The 21,066-nt window shown below is 40.1% G+C and overlaps 1 protein-coding gene across 7 annotated transcripts in view; it reads left to right on the forward strand.

The window, feature by feature from the left end:
- The first annotated feature begins 498 nt into the window (after positions 1 to 498).
- Positions 499 to 21,066, forward strand: part of gramd1bb (GRAM domain containing 1Bb) — a 111,381-nt gene continuing 90,813 nt past the window's right edge. For 5 of the 7 annotated variants that reach the window (XM_058633661.1, XM_058633663.1, XM_058633662.1 and 2 more), the window contains exon 1: positions 16,508 to 16,794. Coding sequence is in view for 1 of the 7 variants with exons in the window: in XM_058633667.1 (XP_058489650.1) it covers positions 506 to 597 (92 nt within the window). In the remaining 6 variants the exon portion in view is untranslated. Of the gene's footprint in view, positions 598 to 16,507; positions 16,795 to 21,066 lie in introns of those variants that run through there. The other 2 variants (XM_058633667.1, XM_058633666.1) reach the window with 2 other exon arrangements.

Genomic DNA, 21,066 nt, shown 5'->3' on the forward strand with positions numbered 1-21,066 from the left:
CAGACGTGGCCCAGACTAGAGCCGGGTGGGAGGGATCGTAATCATTTTCTGTTGTGCACTAAAAATGCCCTGGAAATTCAAGGTATGAGTCTATGTTTTGTTTGGCGTGTTGATTCTTCTTTACTGTACATAGTGACTGTACAGAGAACTTTAATAAAAGTTTTTTTTATATATTTTGCTTTACATATGCAGGAGGGCACTTCCTCGTGATTTTAGAGGAAAATAGAGGGCGTTTTTGTCTATTAGGACACCAGTGGGGGGGTCCTCCTCCCACCACCACCCCTGTGCGCGCCACTGTTGCTGAGGGACACCTGTCCTGTGGGACCCCAGACTCAGAGCCTCCTCCTCCTCCTCCTTCTCCCCTCAGCAGAGCAGGAACGCTCGTGCTTCAGTGGGTCAAGCTCACAGACAGTAGATTATTATCATCGCATCGTCAGTCACAGAGAACATGGCCGCGGAACATCTCATCCCCCAGGTGAGGCTGGAGGAGCCGGAGGAGGACAGGATGTTCCGGCGCATCGGCTTCCGCTCTTTCCAGCATGGGCTTCACCAGCGCGGGAAATCCACTTCTCCCTGCAGCGGCACAAAACAACACAAGTAAGATTTACTTTGACTTAAAGTGTGTGCTGAGTTAATAACGTCTTTGTTCACGTTCCAAATGCTCGAGGCCAAAGGATTCATTCTGGGTGTCAGACAATGAAAACGAAACCTCACTAATCCACTGTATTTAAATCCAGAGATGCTCCTTTATTTATTTATTTATTTATTTATTACATGTCATAAATATCACAGTGACAGCGTGAAGAATAGATACATAGACCCACAGTTTGCTCACAAACAAACAAACACATGAGGTTAGCATAAATTAGCAGCAAGCCAATACAACAAATAGGTTCTCAAAAGAACAAAAATGCCACTGCTACAACACACACTTAATTATATCCCGAACAGGGATAAATATTTGACTTTTAACTCAATATTGTATTGTATTGTCTTGCTTATGCTGTTACAGTAATAGTTTTTTTATTATTAAGTTGTTTTAAAAACACCAACAACCTTCTTGGTATGAAGGTGATTGTGATTCTTTGTTTCTAGTTTAAAAGATTTGATTAATCTGTCAATAAACTTTTTGAACTTGAAAGACAATGTGTTAATCACCAATGCATACACTGGACACCAGGTGAAGAGGCAGGAGTGGCACCTTTTGTGGTCTTTCTGCTGCTCTTTGACCGTTCTCTGTAAAGTTTTACATCTGAATGTTGTTTTGTCCCCGTAACAGTCTCAGTGGGACTTTCCTGGCTAAATAAGGGATAAATAAATAAAAATAAACCTTGAGATGATTGTGTATGTTTATTAACGGATGTTCCCTGTGAACTTCAGTAGATGCCAGTTGATAACAAGTTGAACTCCTAATAAAGCGTGTGTACGACATTTTTATTTTTCAATATTTGGGCCAATTGTGACTTTAAAACAAAGCTGTTAATTTATTTGTACGTGAGCACATTTGAAAGCCTCTGAAAATCCACGTGTTTTCACTCGCTGTAAATGAATAAACAGAAGAGATGAGCGTCTTCCTCCAACAGCTGTTTCTCATTGTCTTCACGACAGCCTCGCTGATTGTCAAGTGGTAGTTAAAGATGGTGGATATGAACATCTGAATTAGCAACAGGCGAGGTCTTGTGGTATATTGCTCGACACAAGATGTAGATTTTCTCGTCGCAGTGAAGCTTATTGTTCCATACCAGGTTGTTATAATAACAGAGGGTGGTTGAGCAGAGAACTGGAGGTTCCACGGTCGAGTGTAGGGGTGAACACGGTCAGATTGCTGAAGCGTGTGGGCAAAAAGCCAAGTATTTGTAAGTGAGGTGCAGGATTTTGTACTGTACTGTATATGAAGCGGGATTAAAGTGGAAGCCAATGACGATGAATGTGTGTGGGTTTGGTTCGAGTGAAAACCCTGGCGTCCTGAAGCTCGTCCACGGCCTTGCTCGGTACACTAGATGTGCCAGTCAGGAGTAGAGCGTGCAGAGTCTTGGAAGGTTGTTGACGTGATAAAAGGCAGATTTTGTGATGTATTTAAAGAGCTTGCATAATACAGATTATGCATGTAAATATTAGGGATGGGAACGACATGGCATTTTGAGAGTCGATTGTCGAGGCGGGTAGAAAATATTCTACACTGTACTTAGAGCTGAAACAATTCATCGATTATTCATCGATTACTAAATGAATCGACAACTATTTTGAGAATCGGTTCGAAGTTTTTTTTCATGAATAAACAAGATTTCTGATTGTTTAAGCTTCTTAAATGTGAGTATTTTTGTAATTTCTTTGCTGTGGATAACAAAGAAATCATTGAAAGTTAATCATTCTGGTTTGTGGACAAAACAAGGCATCATTTCCGGGTTTGACGAACACCGATCAACATTTTTAAAGGTTTTCTGATATTTTAACGATTAATGGAGAAAATAATCGACAGATTGATTATGAAAATAATCGTTAGTTGCAGCTCTAACTGTACTACTTCATTTTAGGCTCAAAAACATGGCTGTGATGTCCAATATTGACCATCAAAGCAGTGATACAAACATTTATTTCCTACAGGAATACAAAAAAAAGCATGTTTTAAACTGTGTTGGGCATGAAAAAAAAACTAGACAGGGGCATAAGCGCCCTTATCCGTGGGTTGTCACATTACTTTTTGCTGTGCGGAGTTTACAAAGCATAAAGTGCAGTGTTTATTTGAATAGGCAATGTAATGACTTGAAAGACAAAATGCAATTCACAAATACACATGAAAATCCCACAAGCCCCGCCCCCTTGACATTTCAACTTTTTTTTGTGAGGTGATCGTGTGTGGATTGTCAGTCGTGCAAAAGAAGTCGATCACAAAACAGAAATGCATTTCTGAGAGACTGATTACAGATTAGCTGAAAACTTGCTTATTATGAAAACAGTGTGTTTGCAGTCTGTTAACTGTATACGTCGGACAGGAAACAGGGGTTTTGGCTCAGTCTTTTGCCTCCAAATGCTTCTTTTCCACAGGTAAATGTAGGCGATGTGCTCTGGGATTGTGTCACAACTGACTGTGGAACAAGACATTGCTCTGACACTGCATGAGTCTCTGCCTGTGTCTATTTCAGTCGTCACCTTCGACGATTCAGATCTAATTGGAGCTTTGTCTAATATGAAAAGTGGCCGTTAGCGGCCACAGTGGAATGGTGATTAGGCATCCATCTCTGCTGAATGGTTATCAGCGCCTCCAGTGTCACGTACGTGTCTTGTGATGCATGCCAACTGTGCTGGAGCCAGAATTCACTGCTCAGTGATGGTGTTAGAGCAGTGAGGGCATCTGTCTCATGATGCAGCCTCTGACGAGAGCGTCTGACCTGCAAAAACAAAACTCTGTTCAGATTAAACCACAACGTTTGGTTTAATCTCATCATCAGTAGTGAAAATAATGAAATGATGTCGCTGTAAACAAAAACATGTGTTTTTTGTTGTGGTCATGACAATCATATAATGTTGTGTTAACTCAGGGGTTTTAGTTCAGAGGCCACATGCAACACAATATGATCTCAAGTGGGCCGAGCCAGTTAAAGTAATGGCATAATAACCTATAAATAACAAGAACTTCAAATGTTCTTTTTTTACAAAAACAAATTAGGAGCAATCTCAAATTTCTTGAGAGAAATAAGTGCAATTTCAACAATAGTTTACCACGTACACACATGCATTACAACTTACAGGTCAAACATTTAGTCCCAGGTATGTGAAAGTAACTATGATTAGATTCTACCCTGCTGAAAACCACCATCGCCTCCATGCTCGTCTATGCTGCTTTACTAAATATGAACCTTTAACAAATTCATCCTATGGGCCGTTTCTGACACCCCATGTGTTAACTGTTCGACTCAACATGAGCATTAATAAAGGACGGTTTTAAGCGTCAGTGCATTTAATGTTGCGAATGTAACATCCCTGCAGAGGAATTATGGGAGATGATGAGCTGAAGGACACCAGTATCCCCACTGACAGTGGTGTGCAGTTGTCACTTGTCAAGTGTCCAAGCTTGTGTCTTGTGGATGTAATTGGAGGTCTTATATAATTGTGACGGCAGTCCCCCTGCCTGTGTGTGTGTGTGTGTGTGTGTGTGTGAGTGTAACACTGTAAAAATGCCACTGCTTTCTTGACAGCTTTTGGTCTAAATTGCTGCCGTTTCTTGCTGAGGGCTACTTAAAAATCTCTGACATTACTCATCACCGAGTCATATTTTTGTGCATTGCCCACAAAAAAAAGTTTGCGCTCCATCACCAAATGATGAGATTTATGAATGATAGGACAAACCCCACATTATGTAAGTCAGTGATGATGCGACTACTGGCTCGATTGTAATTCAGAAACCCCCCGAACTTCTGCACTTCTGCTCTCTCAGTGCACACTGTACAGCTTTAGTCAGCGGGACCTTTATTGCCTGTTGATTAAATTGCTCTTAGATAACGAATTTATCCGGTCCAGCCCATAAGACTTCTCTTACACTGGAAACTTTCCAAATGCACGAGTAAGGATGCGGAGTAAAGAAGGACATGATTAAGATAAGATAACGGATAAACCGCTGGTCCTTCTGTGTACAATGAGGTGTTTTGTATGTTGAGATCATGTTTCAGTCTGGCAGCAGCAGGAAGCTCGTGTCATAGTGTGTGTCAGTATAGTACAGCAGTTTGTGTTTTTTTTGCCTGAGCCTTTGTTAGACCTCATTCACACGGCTCATGCTAATGCCAGTGGACATTAGGCAGGTCAGGTGTTTCCCACGTCGTCAGCAACTTTCTGACTGAAACAAATGCGTTCAGTTTGGTAACAACAGCTGCTGCGATCTGCCCCGTTTTCTGTAGGATGGCCACTGGGAGTCCTGCACACGTTAATGCACACGCATAGAGTGGATGCAGATGGCGTGAATGATGCTGACTGACAGAAATATAGCATAAGGACGTATGGAGAGCTCTGCTCAGACCCTGCTTGTGTACATTTATAATAAGACAGCGTGTTATATGAGGCCTGAGTGCTTTTAAATTATTGAACTATGTCAGTTGGAGCTCTGCAGCTGATGCTGATGCACTTTTCTCCTCTGTCACAGTGTCCTACATGGCTGCTCTGACAGCGGACGCATGTGTGTACAGGGGTTCTAATGAGGACTCCATCAAATCTGGGACTCGGATTCAAGCCTCGGTTTTTCCGAATTGATCTTTTTTGTTTATTTTGGAAATGTCATGCGGCAGCTCCCTCTGAAAATCCATGAGCACAGCTAGGATCAAAGCCATTAAGCATTTTAAATCAGGGTCCCCCATCGTCGTGGTCTATTTTGGAAAGCAGAATATGAAGAGGTTGTTGAAGTCATGAGAGAGAAAGAGCTGTTGCGTTGCTTATATTCTCCGTTTAAAATGTTTTCCTTGAGCAAAAGCAAGGTTTTCTTTCACCAAAGTTGCTGCAGTTTTCTTTCCCAGTGCCGTCACATTTATATCAGAGGAGGAACACGGAGAAAGTGTTGCATACTTTCGATAAAATTCTCTTTAATGCCCACAAATATTTTATAATTTCACTGGTGAGTCAGTAGCTTTAGCTTTCTTTCATTTTTCTTCTTTACCTGTGGCTGCTATTTAATATAAAACGTATGAGGTTAAGATTTTCAGTTATGGCAACATGGCTCCTCTGTTAGACGTGAGCTGATCATGCAAATGCAAATACTTTTAATAAATGGCTGCATTTAATTGAGATTCTATCCAACATGCTGTACAATTGTCCTCTCATTCACTCACACACTGCAAGTTTCTGGTTTAAGCTACTTTTTAAAAATTTGAGTTTCGTATCTTGTCAACGGACACTTGGAGGCGTGGTCTGCAGGGGACGGATAACACAATCAACCTGATTGACAGTTCTGGTGTTATAGCTTTAATATCAGAACGCATCTGACTTAATGTTTTTGTTTGTCTGTTAGCAGCGAAACTCCAAAAATTAAGAACGGACGTCCCACAAAAGAAATCTGGAGCTCAAATCTCTGTAGTTTTCCATAAAAGCAGTCGTTATTGATGTCACTGATTGAAGTTAGTTGTGTATGTACAAGCATGATTTTAATTAAACAGCATTTTGCAATTGTATGTTCTACATTTACAGACATAGTCGATTTAATCCTCATGTAATCATCCTACTGAATGTTTAATCCGATAAATATAACGTGTCTGCAGAGAATTTATCATGAAATATAAATGACCTGCTTGTTGCCTATAACTGTAAAATGAATGTTTTCAGATAAATTGTTAGTGTATTTTCTGTTGACATTACAAAATGACTAAAGCAGAACGCGACACAGTTTGTCAGTTTGTGCTGTCACATTTTTGCATTTTTTAAAAAGAGTAAACGTTATCTCATAAAACTATGCACGAGCGTGAGCCGAGCAGAAGCTTCATTTAAGTACCGACATCAGCTTTAATGATCACGTTTGGCACAGACAGTGCAGAAAGTGACAGGTTGCTTTAATTAATTTGCTCCATTCAAGTACATTTTGTGCTGACGAGACATCGGTCTGATATCTGAAGACGGCTCAGAGCGCTGATCAGTGTGCTGAGTGTTTGTTTTGTCTTCTTTCTTTTTTTTCTGTTCCTCTTGTTGATTCTGGATTTGAGAAAGAAGTCACAAAGCAGATTATGGTTAACTGCATGATGAATGATGAAGAATGATTTTTTTTAATTTTAATGTGTTTTATTTAGTTTTTCTGTCTGTATCAAAAGTGCTATTATGCAGTACTAAATTGTGTAAAATGTTCATCTTGACAGTCATGTGATTCATGATGTGAAAACTAGTATGACTTTAACTTTCAAAGCATCATATCAACAATGAAAAACTTAAAATATCAGTAACTCACTTGATACAACCATGATATAAAGCTTACTCTAATACACAGCAACTCATACTCACCTGTCATTGCACTTGGATCTGTATCATAGAATAAGTTTTATTTTCTGTAAAATAATGAATGTGAAGCTCATCTGTTTGTTCTGCAGACGACCAGTTTACCCAGCAACAGAAAAGCTATCAGGCCAAAGCCTGCAGAGTCAGTAAAGCTCAACCGTATAATCCAGAACAGATAATCCAACACAACAAAAGCCATAATGGTGCTGAAAATCACTGCATTCTGACAGACCTGTTCATAAACTGCTGCTACAGCGATTATCGAAACCGAGCTGCTCATTGGATCACACGTGTTTACCCACATTAATGTAACGCCGTATGTTACAGTGAGAACTGGATACGACGCTTTGTTGTCATGGGGACAGACCACAGTGAGCCCTGCAGTCCAACAAATGCAGAAAGGACCAGATGGTTAAATTTCATTATGTAAGCAAATACATGATGATAATTAATTCTGCATAAAGATCTTTCTGTGTTGCACTGTGCTTTTATTTAGGCTGGTTAGATAATTTTGTTTATTTATCATAATCTATCATTCCTTATCTATGGAATACAAAGGTTTCCACAGTCAAATAAACAATCATCACAATCTGTTTCGTTGCCAAGTAGATGGTAACATACAAGGACTTTGCGTTGGTTTGGGGAATAAAGATTAATGATACAATTAATATAGATTAAAGCAGATCAACTTAATTACTTTAAATGATTACTAAAAGGAGATAATGCAATACATCAGTAGAATATATACAGTAGTAACAATATAACAAATTGAAAATTAGCATTTTAAACATTTTCGGACAATTTACGGAACAAACAACTCCTAGATTAATCAAGAAAATAATCAACAGATTAATAAATACCAAGTAACAAGGCTTTTTAGGTCTGGTGTGTCCTTCAATATCTCTGAAGCTGCTCTCTTTTCGCTCTGCTACTCGCTATGTGCTATTGGGTGGATGTACAGTAGGTGGGTAACTAACGCAACTGATACCAAGGCCAGAACATAAAAATGTATTCAGTAAATAAACTTAACTTCACCTGTATTATAACTTCTGTCTCTGATGACACATCATGGCCATAGACGGCGTGACCGCACATCCTACTTTAGCCGCATAGGCCACACCTCAAGTGACTCTGCTTTGTTTCTTTAAGGGAATCAGCAGAGTCGCACTAACCCAAGGGCTCCGGCTAATTAGCCAGCACAGGGAAATTGATTTATTCTCCACCTTCCTATCTCCATCCCATGCAGGCCAAAGATAACACAGGGTGAATCCCCAGGGCCGTGGCTCAGTAAAGCCCTCCAAAGTCATTTCCTTTCCTCCACCTAAAGAACCACATTAATTATACGTCAATAAAAACTAGACTCATGTGTCATGATTAAGTGTATTGAACGTATGCATTCCTGCACAGTAGACATGTTTGTGATGTGCGTTGTGCATTTTTCCTCAGGCTGCTGTAATTTATTGCTCTTTCATGACAAATAAAAACAAACATTTCAACACGCAAAGCTAATACGCCTGAGGTGGAGATGCACAATATAATAGGATATGATTGTGTGTCACTGCTGAGCTTCAGTAAAAGCCTTTTGAAATTTAATATAGTTGCTATTATCCATTTCCTGGATCCTGACTATGCATATACAAATAAAGTATATGCAGTATATGTGTCATATGAAGGGACATTCTAATAAAATCTGTAAATGCTGCTGATGTTTTCAGTCCAGAATATAGAACAACACATTACAGTATATCACTTATATATATAGATTTGCTTTCATTGTCACTGTAACTGTAGGTGCTGCATAATTAACTGCGGTGTAGCTAACTGTCCACATGGGGGCAGAATAGCTTCACTCTTACTCACCGTGTGTCCATGAACAGACGGGAAGCGTCTGAAAGCTACAGCCCTGTGAATTCCCACAGTAACTCACGGGCTTTGAGTTATTTATTAAGGAAGTTTGGCCAGGTTACTCTCCACTTATCGTCAAAATGTGTTATAAATAAGTCACTGTTCTGCCAAGGCTTCACGGACGAGACAAGCGATGCTGCAGCTCAAGGCACAGGAGCGATGATTCTTCACCTGCCTTTCGTTGATGTCTCTGATACTTACTAACCATAATTACACACACACACACACACACAAAAGACTGCTTTATGGATGGAGTGTAGGAAAGGTTCGGAAAGTCACATGGAGCAGACGTCAGGGAGTGTATGTGGCGAGACACTCTCTGGATGTGCTTTTGTTGTTTTGGATTATTAATGGGAATCAGAGAGAGAAGATGTGAAAGATTCTCTGGGCATCATTTTTAGTTGCCTGCCCAAAACCAAATTGTGTTTAGCAGCCACGCATAAATCAGGCAGCAGTAAATCTTTTAATGAGCTCATAAATGCAGCAAAGAGTGATTATGGAACACAAGTGTTCTCCCGGTGCACTGATTCTCTGACTCATCCATAATAAAAAATAAGAAAGATGCTGATATTTCCTTAAAACTTAAAGTATTTCAGTAGATGATGAAAACAACACTGCATTGATACAATGTGTGATAATAAACACACGATGAGTAAAACAGACATAAATGTATATGATCATTACATACAAATGTATAAATGGACAAATATCCATTATCTATAGTATATAAACTGTAATAAGCATTTGCGAAATGGCCTAATTGATATTATTTAATCAGACGAGTGCATACAGAGTTGATTTTCAATCAGGCCAATATCCCACAGAGTCGGTAAAGCTCCCCTGCGAGGTAATTTGAGTCAGATTATTAACAACAAAAGCCATAATCATGCTGAAGTTCACTGTATTCTGCTGCATGTTTTTCCAATCTCTCATTAGCCAATCATAATATAACTTAACTCAGATTGAAAGGCAGCGAATGTAACAATAATAAATCAATAAAAAAAATCGGTTAGCACTCTTACCTTTGCAGTAAGAAGATGGGACAATGGAGTTTACATGTTCTCCCCGTGTGTGTGTGGGTTTTCCTCCGGGTTCTCTGATTTCCTCCCACAGTCCACAAACATTTAGATTTTGGGATTAGGCAAATTGTACACTCTAAATTGACCAAAGGTGTAAGAGTGAATGATTGTTTGTGTCTGTGAGGCCCTGTGATGGACTTACCCCGCCTTTCGCCCTATGGGTGAACAGTTTGCAGACAATTGTATGTAAGTAGGTATGATAAGTCAATAAGTGAATCCATGTTAGTAGGTGACTCCTGTAATATACTACAGTATACACTGTGCCTTGGAGAGCCAATTATTTAGGTCATGTCCATAAACCTGATCATGGCTCCTCTTCATCCACCCTGAGACAAATCTTCCTCCTCTCTCGCCTGATTATAACTGTCCCAATACAAAGCACCAGTTTGTGTCATATGACACAGCGCTACACCTCCACACAGCTTCTCCTCTCTCGAAGCATATAATTGCATCAGCGCACACGTATAATTTCTCAGCTGTATTGCACAATTGTAGGATAATAATAATAATGCCTGTTTCATCTTCTAACTGACAAGAAAGAGGATAAAACAGAGGAGAGGGTGCACTTAACTGTCACTTTGTAACAATATCCTTCCAGATCTGAGTTGTGTCTTCCTCCTTTGTCTGCAATTATACTCTGTAACTATTGCTTTGGAGCGAGGTTATGTCAAGTGCTCTCTGCAGCGTTCAATTATGACGGCGCTGAAAAGAGAGCTGTGAAAGTGGAGAGAGAGGTCAAATACATCACTTAGTTCTATCAAATCAGTGAGAACAAATAGCGTTAATTCATTTAAAACTGCAGCAGAAGCTTGTATGAACTAGAAAATACAATTTAAAGAAGTTGAAATGGGATGGCCGCTTTGGGAATTAAGCTATTGCCACAACGTCAGTCAAGTAAACTGTTTGTGGCTCTTAAAGAGCTGTAATAGCAGTCGCACAATCCCAGGAAGCTGCCAAAATCCATAGACGTACAGCAGCAAATATATACCAGGCAATATTTCAGGCAGTTTCTCTCTTATCTGGCTGTATTTCTAAAAAGTGAGGAAGTGAAGCTGTTGTGGATACCACAACAGTCAGGCGCAAGAAAAGAACATTTTACCAGATCACCAAAGATCCCAAGAGACGACAGCGTTGGATCAAGTCCAAGTGCTTAAAGCGAGCATAGAGGTCACGGCGATGGGAACCCTCAGGCTGCAGAGTAGTGATCACATATCGGGTACAGAATCCAGTGCCAACTAACTCAACATGCATTTATTGCATTGTGTAAATATTCTCTGGCGTAGGACGAGGAAAGGAAAGTTGAAGATGTGAGGTTGAGGGGTCTGGGATAATGTCCAAAAGCCCTGCAGAGGCATTTCACGGGGCAGATATATTCTATATAGTCTGTCAGGGTCTGACATCTCAATGCTCAATCTACAAGGATTTAAAGTGTGACGTGAACTCATTCATTTATGCAGAAGCTTTTCCTGCCACCATGGCAGAGTAAACAAAACAGTCACATGACATCTGGAGCTTCATTAGTGCTATGAAACTGCCTAAAAGATAAATTAAGGTTAAGAAATAACTTGATGTTCTGACCTAAGCATGGAAATGGCTGCTATATAAAGAATTGCTTGGACACTGGTTAATCTTTTACATTACAAAAGCTGTCCCACACTTTTTAGCAGTAAAAATACTTAATTGAGGTAAAGAAACTAGGGCTGCAAAGATGAATTGATTAGTTAACTAAAATAATACATTAAATCTATTTTGATTATCAATTACTCTGAGTGTACAATTAAAATGTAAATGTTTGTTTTTGTTTCTTTGCTCCGTATAACAAAGAAATAATTTTGCTTTGGGGACAAACAAAACATTTGAAAATGAATTTGTTAGGTGCCAAAGAAAGTAAATTATAGACCAATCTGGCCATTAGTGGAGAAGCTCCATCAATCAGTAATCTCAGCGGACATAGGCGGGGTACAAACTGGACAGATCACAATCAGTATCTTTTTTTTTTTTATGTGATTGCAGACATGAAGGTCAAGGTTTGTCCTTCTGGTTTGAAGCGACAGAAATGACTGTGGCACAAGTGGATATGGAGAGATGGTTTTAAAAGGACACGGTGAAGCACTTCTGCTTGAGGACTGGTCAGAGTGCCCGTCTTGTTCCTGTTTTGGCTCATCTGTGAAATATATGTATTCATGCAGCTCAGAATGTGTCATCTTTCATTATAACCAGCACGGTGTCATTAGTGCAGGACCAGTGCAGTAATCAACAGACAGAAGGATGTCTTCACTCGTCTCTTACTGAGTTCCGTGAAGTGACTCATCAGAATCTGATGAGACGGCCTCTTAATTCTTTTCAAAGAAATCAAGCTGATTGCAAAACTATGCCTTTTTCTGAGTGTAGTCAGAGTGCATGAAGGACTCCTACAGCGCAGCCAAACATGCTACAACAAGCAACACTCCACTAAGATTATTCATATTTTGGTATTACATTACATGTTATTGAACAGACACATTTATCCAAAGCGACTTACAAGTATGCCGAACTATAAAGTGCTACTCATAAGTGCGATGTACAAGGGGTAGGAGTACAAAGAGGTGTGTTTTTAGTCGGTGGCGGAAGATGTGGAGGCTTCCTGTTGTCCGGATGTTGTTGGGAAGCTCGTTCCACAATTTGGGAGCCACGACAGCGAACAGTTGTGAGTTCGACATGGTAGTTTTATGTTCTTAAAAATCCCTTTTAAAAACATGCAATCTTTATCTATCTCTATCTTTAAAACTGGCCAAATTTAATAGCAAAACTGTCCATGAAGACCAAACAGAGGCAGAATAATAACATCAACAACAAAAGTTATGAAAAAATTGCACACTGCAGCTTTAAGTCCTAAAATGCACCATGCAGTTGAAGCATTATTTCTTCAAAAAATAAATACTTCACCAAATACTTAAATGCATACAAAAATGATCTCTTTGAGTTTCACATGTCACGTCTTTTGCATGGTCGTTGACTTAAAGTTTGTTCCCGTCGGACTTGTTAATCTATTGGAATGATTGCTCTTTAACATACGTCTGAGGGAAAAAAAATGGATTAAATTAACAATTGAAAGCATTTTTATACATTTTCTATCCTTCGGAATAAGTGAAACAATTTATTTAATTTTTGTTGATCCTATGGAGGATGAGAGGAACCCACAGCTGGGTGAGATTCACCGTTATTATTATGATAACTTTGATGTCTTTGTGAAGCATCAAGGAAAAAAGAACAAAAACACGAATAAAAAACAGTCGGGTGGCAAAAACCTGAAGTGTCATTTCAACATTGATTTAAAAGACTCCAGAGTTGGTGCCTGCCAAAAAAAAAGCCCACTGAAAGCCCTGTTGCCAGAGTTTTGCCTGCAGGTGCGGGGGATGGAGAGGAGACCAAGGTCAGCAGACTGCAGGTTCGGGGAGGGACGGTGCACATGGAGGAGGTCAGAAAGATAATGTGGAGCAAGTAAATGAGGAGACTTGTAGCAGAGGATTCTCCTCCGCTTTGAATCTGATGTTTGTGTGGGGGTGATGTGTTGCCATGGTTTGGTCCGAGTGAGGGCACTTGGCACCAGGGTTCTGAACATGTTGGAGCTTATCCAGCATTTTCTTGCGGACCCCAAACAGGACAGCATTGCAATATAGGTCCAGGTGTGATGTAATGAATGCATGGATGAGGGTTTCAGCAACTCAGTCTTCCGGTTGTTTAGGTGGAGCAGGTTAGAAAGTCAACCAAGATTGTATTTCCTGCAAACAGTTCATAAGAGATTGTGGAGGGAGCTGAGTTATAAATACTAGTTACTGATCAGTATTTGACCAGATGTTCTGCCTCAAAATAAACACCTAGTTAAAAATCACCACTGTAATTAGAGATATGTATGTAATGTAATTTGTTTTTAGTTGTTGTATAATGACAAAGAAATAGGGACATCCCCTTAACTGCCAATACTGAATAAGGAAGACAAGAGATGATAAATAAATGAGGCTATAATCTCATTTCTAAGTGGTTAAGATCTGTGACGATCACTCGTCTTCATCACCAGTGTCTGCAGATGTTACGTCTCATTTCGCTCCATGACTTGTAATGTGGGTCATTTCTGTTTTCAGTTGCAGGATGTGAGTCGTTCAGATTGGTTAGAGGCTTCTGAAGCAACATGACTCTGAATGAAAGTGACATTTGTTTCATGGTCAAGTTGGCCTGATACCAGGACAGAGGGACAGGACATTCCTGCTATGATGAAGGCTGCTTGAGGGTGTCATGCTGGAGAAAAAAGATTTACCTGTCAGCCTGACCTCAAGTCCAGCTCACTGTAGAGACCTTCTTCAAACTGAATCTGCTTTTTTTCCACTTTATTTTGTAAATATTTGGATTACTTGTTAGTTTAGACGGTGAAATCATAAAAATGCAAAGAAGTTACCAGTATTTTACTGTTTAATGATTAGCTCCAGGCTTTTAGCAGCATGTTATTGTCCACCGTACAACTTCCATTATTAAAGGTCACATTATTTCCATTGGATCAAACACAAACATTAATGTTCATGAAGACATTTTCATTAAGTATTAGTTAACGGGGCTCTCATCAGCCTGCTTTAGTAACGTGAATTTACCTTTAAGCCACCAAAACAACACAAACAACTCTCAGAAAGACATAACAACAAGTTATTATTGCCCTTTGTGTTATGTGGGATTTGTATGAAAGACCAGTCTAATATTTAATAGTTTGGATTAATGTGAACAAAAAAAGACATTTGTTTTAAATCTGTTGTTAAAGTGTCAAATCTTAAAGAGATAATGATGGTGAAAACAAAGTGTTTGCTAGAGCATTTAACTGTGTTCCATCATTCATCGCCTTAATTTCAGTTGATGAGTTAATGAGACATGGATTAATTTTCTTTTGTTGTTAAGTTTTTCCCTGTAGAGCTTTACTTTACTTTGCTGCAGAAGTATTTAAAAAGTTTTTTAAAGAAAGAAAATGGTGTTTCCATGTAGTGCTTGTTTTTGTCTGCCTCTGTCTCCACCTGCTTGTTAGTAATCAGACTGGAAACGGGTGACTTCCATCTCTCTGTGGACCTTTTTAAATCCTTGAGCTTATCTACAGATTAAAGCAGCCTCGCTTTACTTTTAATCACAATGAATTCTTTGTTCTTTTTAATTCCTGGAGAATTTTCAAAGCTTGCTTTTTTCACACCTCCGCAAGTGTAAGTTTGCATTAGTTTCATGACCTGATCTATGCTTTATTTTTGTTATCTTGTAGTTTACTGTTAATTTGTTGACCGTGTTAATGTTCAGGTGGTGTGTGGAGGCACGTGTGCACACAGATATCGGATATCGGTCCGATATCGGCCAAAAAACTGGTAAATCAAGATCTTCTGTTTTCAACTGCCTGGACCATGTATCAGTAATGTCATGCCCCCTTACCGAGATGCTTCCTGACCAGCTGTAACCACAGCTGTAACCACAGTAACAGTGTTGTTAGTTCTGCTGTGCCAATTGGAGCCAAAGTGGCCGGAAAAGCCGAACACGCTACATGCCGCTTGGTCGACGTAGATGCTTCACAGTAGGAGCAGTGTTGAAAACCTTTTTTGCAGACTGTCATTTATAACTTTTCTTTATAAGCATGAAACAGTATATGAGTAATTCACGGTTGACTGGTGTCCAAGCTTACCGCTGCTACCTGTCATGATGTGAGCTTCGGCGTCTGTTTCCAACACCTGCTAATGGCTCGTGTCTTCTCAGCACTATTTATATCTCTTGCGGCTCCCTCTACGAACTGCCCTCCTGCTGTTGTTCCCCTACAGCGTTGAGGGGAAAGACGTGCAGAAGGCGGCATTAGGAGAGTGGGTGTAGTTTTAGGGGATATTCTCATAATAGTCCTTTGCAGTCGTCTGTCTTGTGTTGTGCATTTCAGCTGAACGCTCAAAATAGAACATCTCTCAAGAGCATCCAGTCACAGCAGTGCACACACACACACACAATGAAGCCCATTTCTCCATGTGATCATGTGAAATTGGATTTGCACGTAAAGTTTCACCGTGCAGTGACTCATTGTGAGAGATTTATTCTATTCATTCTATCTCCTGTGTCATCAGAGCTGAGGCTCTCTCCTTCCTGTCTGAATCCCTCTCCACGCGCTGCTTCTAGTTGAGCGTATGACTAATCTTCTGTGGTGGAATGCAATGGAATAGGCACCAAATATATGACATTGGCAAAAGAGGCTGTATTTCTGTTGTCTGACACACTTTGTGCTGCGTTCAACAACATGTTCCTTTTATATAACGGAAGAAGAAGTCACCAGATATATAAAGAAATGCTAAAGTGGGAATCAGTTGATTTTTGTGTGATCTTGTTTGTATTTGCATATTTTTGTTTGTACAGTACAGTGTGTGTCTGTGGGTGCGTGAGCTACAGTGGGAAGGAATGCATGCCAGAGAGAGAGAGAGAGAGAGAGAGTGAGTGAGCGAGCGAGCAAGTGTACCAGAGGAGCAGAATCAGGAAGGCGAGAGAAAGAGCAGAGAAGGAGGGGGGGACTGTGTGCAGTGGCAGATAGTGCAGAAGCAAGTCGCGATTCCTCAGGAAAAGGGAGGTGCGTCCATCCATCTTCTCATGTGGGATTTAAACTGTCTTCAGATTGGCTCCAGTCTGACGGAGGATTTCCCCGCGTGTAGAGTACGGCTCCCTCTTCTAACGTTAAACTGGACTTTGTGAAGCGAACGAGGAGCACAGGAAGGAGGGAGAGGAACACTTGCTTTGTGCCCAGCCTGTTTGACAGATGGCACTGGCAGAATGATCTTTGACTCTCACCCAACGACCAGCCCTTGCTCCTCTCACTGAGGTAATGTATGTCATTCCATTACCCAAAACCCTGCTCATGTGTGCTGTCTGTGTGCGTTGTCGGTCATGAATGGATGAATGGACAAAATGAATGTGACAGCTCTGTGTGCATGCAAGTGTGTCTGACATGCAAGTTTAGAGGCAGTGCCAGGAGGGAAAAGAGAATAGGAAGTCCTGTAGTTTAGTCACCACCTCATCAGCATCTCATCAGAGTGGACTCACAGTATTTTATGGCTTTTGACCAGAGGTGTTTTTTTGTGATAAAAGTGTGTACCATGTTTACCTCTTATATACTGTATGCTGGGGCAAACTGAGGACTAGATGAAAAGCTGAACAATAGCACCTGCCAGTGCTGCCAGCCTTTTCTTTCTCTCTCTCTCTTTTTTTTACTGAGTCTGCATCCACCTGCACTATTCTTTAAACAACCTTTGTGATTATAACTGATGTCGCTGTGCTCTGCGCCTGTATTATATATTTTTTTGTTGCTGTAGCAGACTTACAAATCATGGTGGCACAAGAAGTTGGAACAGAAGCAGGTGCTGTTGTGTGTGGAAATACAGCGTCCCCACGGTGTTGCAGGTTAATATAAGTGTCGCGCTGTTTGAGAGGTTGGGATTTGTGTTCTCGGTCTTGCAAAAAGGAAAAAAAGAAATTGAATGTTTTGCAGAAATGGCTGTACCAGTACCAGCAAACTATAAAGCATTTCTTAGTTAAGATATAAAAAACAGCAAAAGTCCCAATAAGAGAGTTATCGTGATTTTGTTTGACTTTTGTTCCCGTTCTAAATCAGGATTTAACCTCATTTGCTGGCCTCTTGCCAGCCTTTCTTTTAAAAGCCATGCTCTCAACACAATGTGCTAGAATCTCTGAAGCAGCTGACACTGTGGGAAATGTATTGTTTAATTTCCGTAGAAAAATAGATGACAGCCTCTGTAGTATCTAGTGAAAACCTGAGATTTTTGAATGTAGGGAAGTCGGCATCCGAAACAATGGCAGACTCACCGCGCTCGTCTGCGTGTAATAATTCAATCACCTTCACTCTCAGCCGCTCGCACACACAAACACGTGTGTATAGTCTGCCGTCGTCTAATTTCTGCTCTCAGCAGGAGGTTGATGTTCACAGAAGTCTTCACAGCACAACATTGATTGTACCTAATAGTTGAAATAAGGTAAGAATGAAACACTATAAAATCAAGTCGAGGCTTTTAACGGCACACATTGTTCATGAAACACAGAATCGGCCGACCACAGTGTCACCTCCCCACTTTACTGCTTTTACCTCACTCACTGAATTCAAGCAGTAATTGACATTGTGAAACATTATAGGTTTTTTTAATAATCACAAAAATGAACCTAAATGAGTATTTATTTTACCCAACGAATATTGCACTCATGATGTATTGCCTGGTGCAATGGCATCGTCTCATCTCATTGATTTATCTCACTTGTGTTTGCTAGATTCAAAATAGAAATTTATAATTGCACATTATGTCCGTCTCAAATGACTGAGGACTCGCAGGTAACTGCATGACAATTAAGACAAAAGTACTTTTATATTCGCTCTAATCTTTCCAACTCTTTATTAAAAAGTAATGACATTGCAAAGGATCGTTGGTCTTTAGTCAAAGTCAAGTAGCTGGGACCTGGTGATCATCACATGATCACAGAATAAACAGATTTATTTTATATTCTTAGCTTCTTACCTACACAAAAACACGTCTTTTCCACACCAGAGTAAATGATGAGTCACACAACCCTGAGAGCCTTAGCATGCATGTGCACAATAGACATACTATACTTTAAGCTTATTAAATATTTAGCAGACGTCGTGACCTCTGCAGTTCAGACGTTTGTTGAGCCATCGATCGTGGCAGACGAGTATTTTATCACCTTTATCACCTCACCTGAGGACCCCCACCAACCCCGTGTCCGCAGGTGCCCAATTCAAAGTGTGGGATTTTGCCCTTCTCTGTTTGTGTATTTTTAGCACTCATTGACTCGGCTCAGGATGAAGATTGATGTCGGACTCCCTCCCACCGCATTGCCAGGGTCACTCTCCAGCTCGTTGGTGTCCATGCTGAAATCCACACCATTAGCTATAGATTAAAGATGCTTCCTGTCTCAGAGACCGAGTGACAAAGCAGGTGATTTGTAGTCCATGCAGTAACTAACCAATTCCAGCCAAACCGACAGGCTAGTGAGAATGTGGCTGTGAGACAAATTAATCTATACAATGATTTTTTTTTTTTTTTAAGTCAGTTTGACCTTTTGCTTTGGATGTGATGTAGTTATCTAGGAACAAGGACTGGATTCACTTTCTCTTCTTTGAGTTTCCAAAGCAAAATGTAAATAAGTATGAAAAAAGAGGAGAAACCACCTCAAAAAAACAACTTTAAATTGTTAACAACGTAGTTATGTACACATCAGGAAACTATTGGCACATTTCCTGTATACTGTTCTAGCTCTACTCAGTTTGAGTACCAGGCACCTCCTTGACGTCGGTAGGGTCGTCATGACGTCATTTTATATGCGACACAAACACAACAGGAACCTCACCAGAGCAGGTACTAAAAAAAACACACCAGGTACCAGGAACTATCCTAAATGTAAAAGCAAAAAGAGTCGAGGCGAGCCGAGTAGTGCTAGAGCTTTGCATTCCAGAAAGGAAGCTCCGCCTTCAAAACATGGGGGCGCCAGATGTCTTTCAACTCAAAGGTTGTGGGTTTGATTGCCAGTTCTGCTAGTCTACATGCCGATGTGTCCTTGGGCAAGACACTTGAGTGGGTGTGAACGATGACTGATAGAAAATGTGCTGCACACAGATGTGCTGTATGAAAGTGTGAGTGAATGGTGTGAATGGCAAAACTGTAGTTTAATCAAAAACTATATAAATACAAAGCATTTAACACAAGGCCCTTGCTTAAAGCACATATCAAAGGCTTATTCCAAGGCTCCAAAAACCCAACAATTCTAGCATATACACTCATACAATCATACTTATGGGTAGTTTCCTCCAATAATTCCTCCTAAATGTTACACACTGGAGAAAACAAATAGGTTTAATGTGATGGACTCTCTTGTCTCTCTCTCTCTCTCTCCTTAGTCATTATCTTGGTACCATCTTCTCAAGGATGTATACATTTCCTTTTGTGAGATACTTTCCATGATTTAATGTGTATATGCATTTTAAGTGTAGGCTTTTTCTGTGGTTATAATCTATAGGCACTAAAGCCTATTTTCTTCACAGCAGGTGCATATTATGCATTTGACCAACACTGGGCCCGTGGCCTTAGTGGAAACTGTATCCCCATGTAATCCCTGTACTGATAAACACTCTTTATTAGCATTCCCTGACTAATCACCTGCTTGCTTGCTCATAAAATCCAAAGCACAGGGCATAGCTGACATGTTTGACTGGTATCAAGGTGAATAGCTGTAAGCCGGAGAGTGACTTACTGTGGTGAGACATGCTGAGTTTTATATAATTCAGTAATTACCGAGTCCCAGCTTAGTTTCCTCAAAATAAAAGATTTATTATTTACCATTAACTGTGTGCATGTAAAGGTTTGCCTGGAATTCCACACGTGGTGTGTTGTTGCTGATCAAGTTTAAAGTGTTTTTTTAGCAGTTTTATACAGATGTAGTGTTGTTTTGTGGCAGTGTTCTTTTCCCTTCCCTGAGAGAGTACTGTATGCATAAGGATATGATTTATTTAGACCTCAAACTTAAAATGTGATGGGAAATGATTCTGTGTGTTACATCAGTGATGAGTGAAGAACCTTTACCCTACTTTAAAGGAATGTTGAATCTTTGATAAAAAAAAAAAGTGCTCCGGTTCACAAATAATGGATGAACTACAATGTATCAAGACTTGTTTTTGCCCAACACCAAATAAATATGCAACCTTAGGTGAATTAGACCAATCAGAAGAGCTGTGTATGTCTTTATTACAGTTACAGATTTGTTTGTCTTCAGTGTTCACTTCCGGCACGCTGTACTCAAACAGAAATCATAGCGTCTGATGATCATTCAGCGAATGCATTTAAACTTCTTTACTTTCCATCTGGGAAATTAACAAGTGACTAGGAAGCAAAACTAACTTCCTTCATGTCACACTAGAGAGAGGACGAGGCGGAAACAAAAGCCAAGGGGTGGTTACAATGCAAATTATAATTAGTGGCTATTGTTATGACGCTTGAGAAAGTATTTTTGGTTTTCGGCAAGCAGCAGTTACTCACAGAGGTGTCGTGGAGCTCATTTAACATTTACAACA

Source organism: Solea solea, chromosome 7, assembly GCF_958295425.1.
Source record: "Solea solea chromosome 7, fSolSol10.1, whole genome shotgun sequence".
NCBI classification, from domain to species: domain Eukaryota; kingdom Metazoa; phylum Chordata; class Actinopteri; order Pleuronectiformes; family Soleidae; genus Solea; species Solea solea.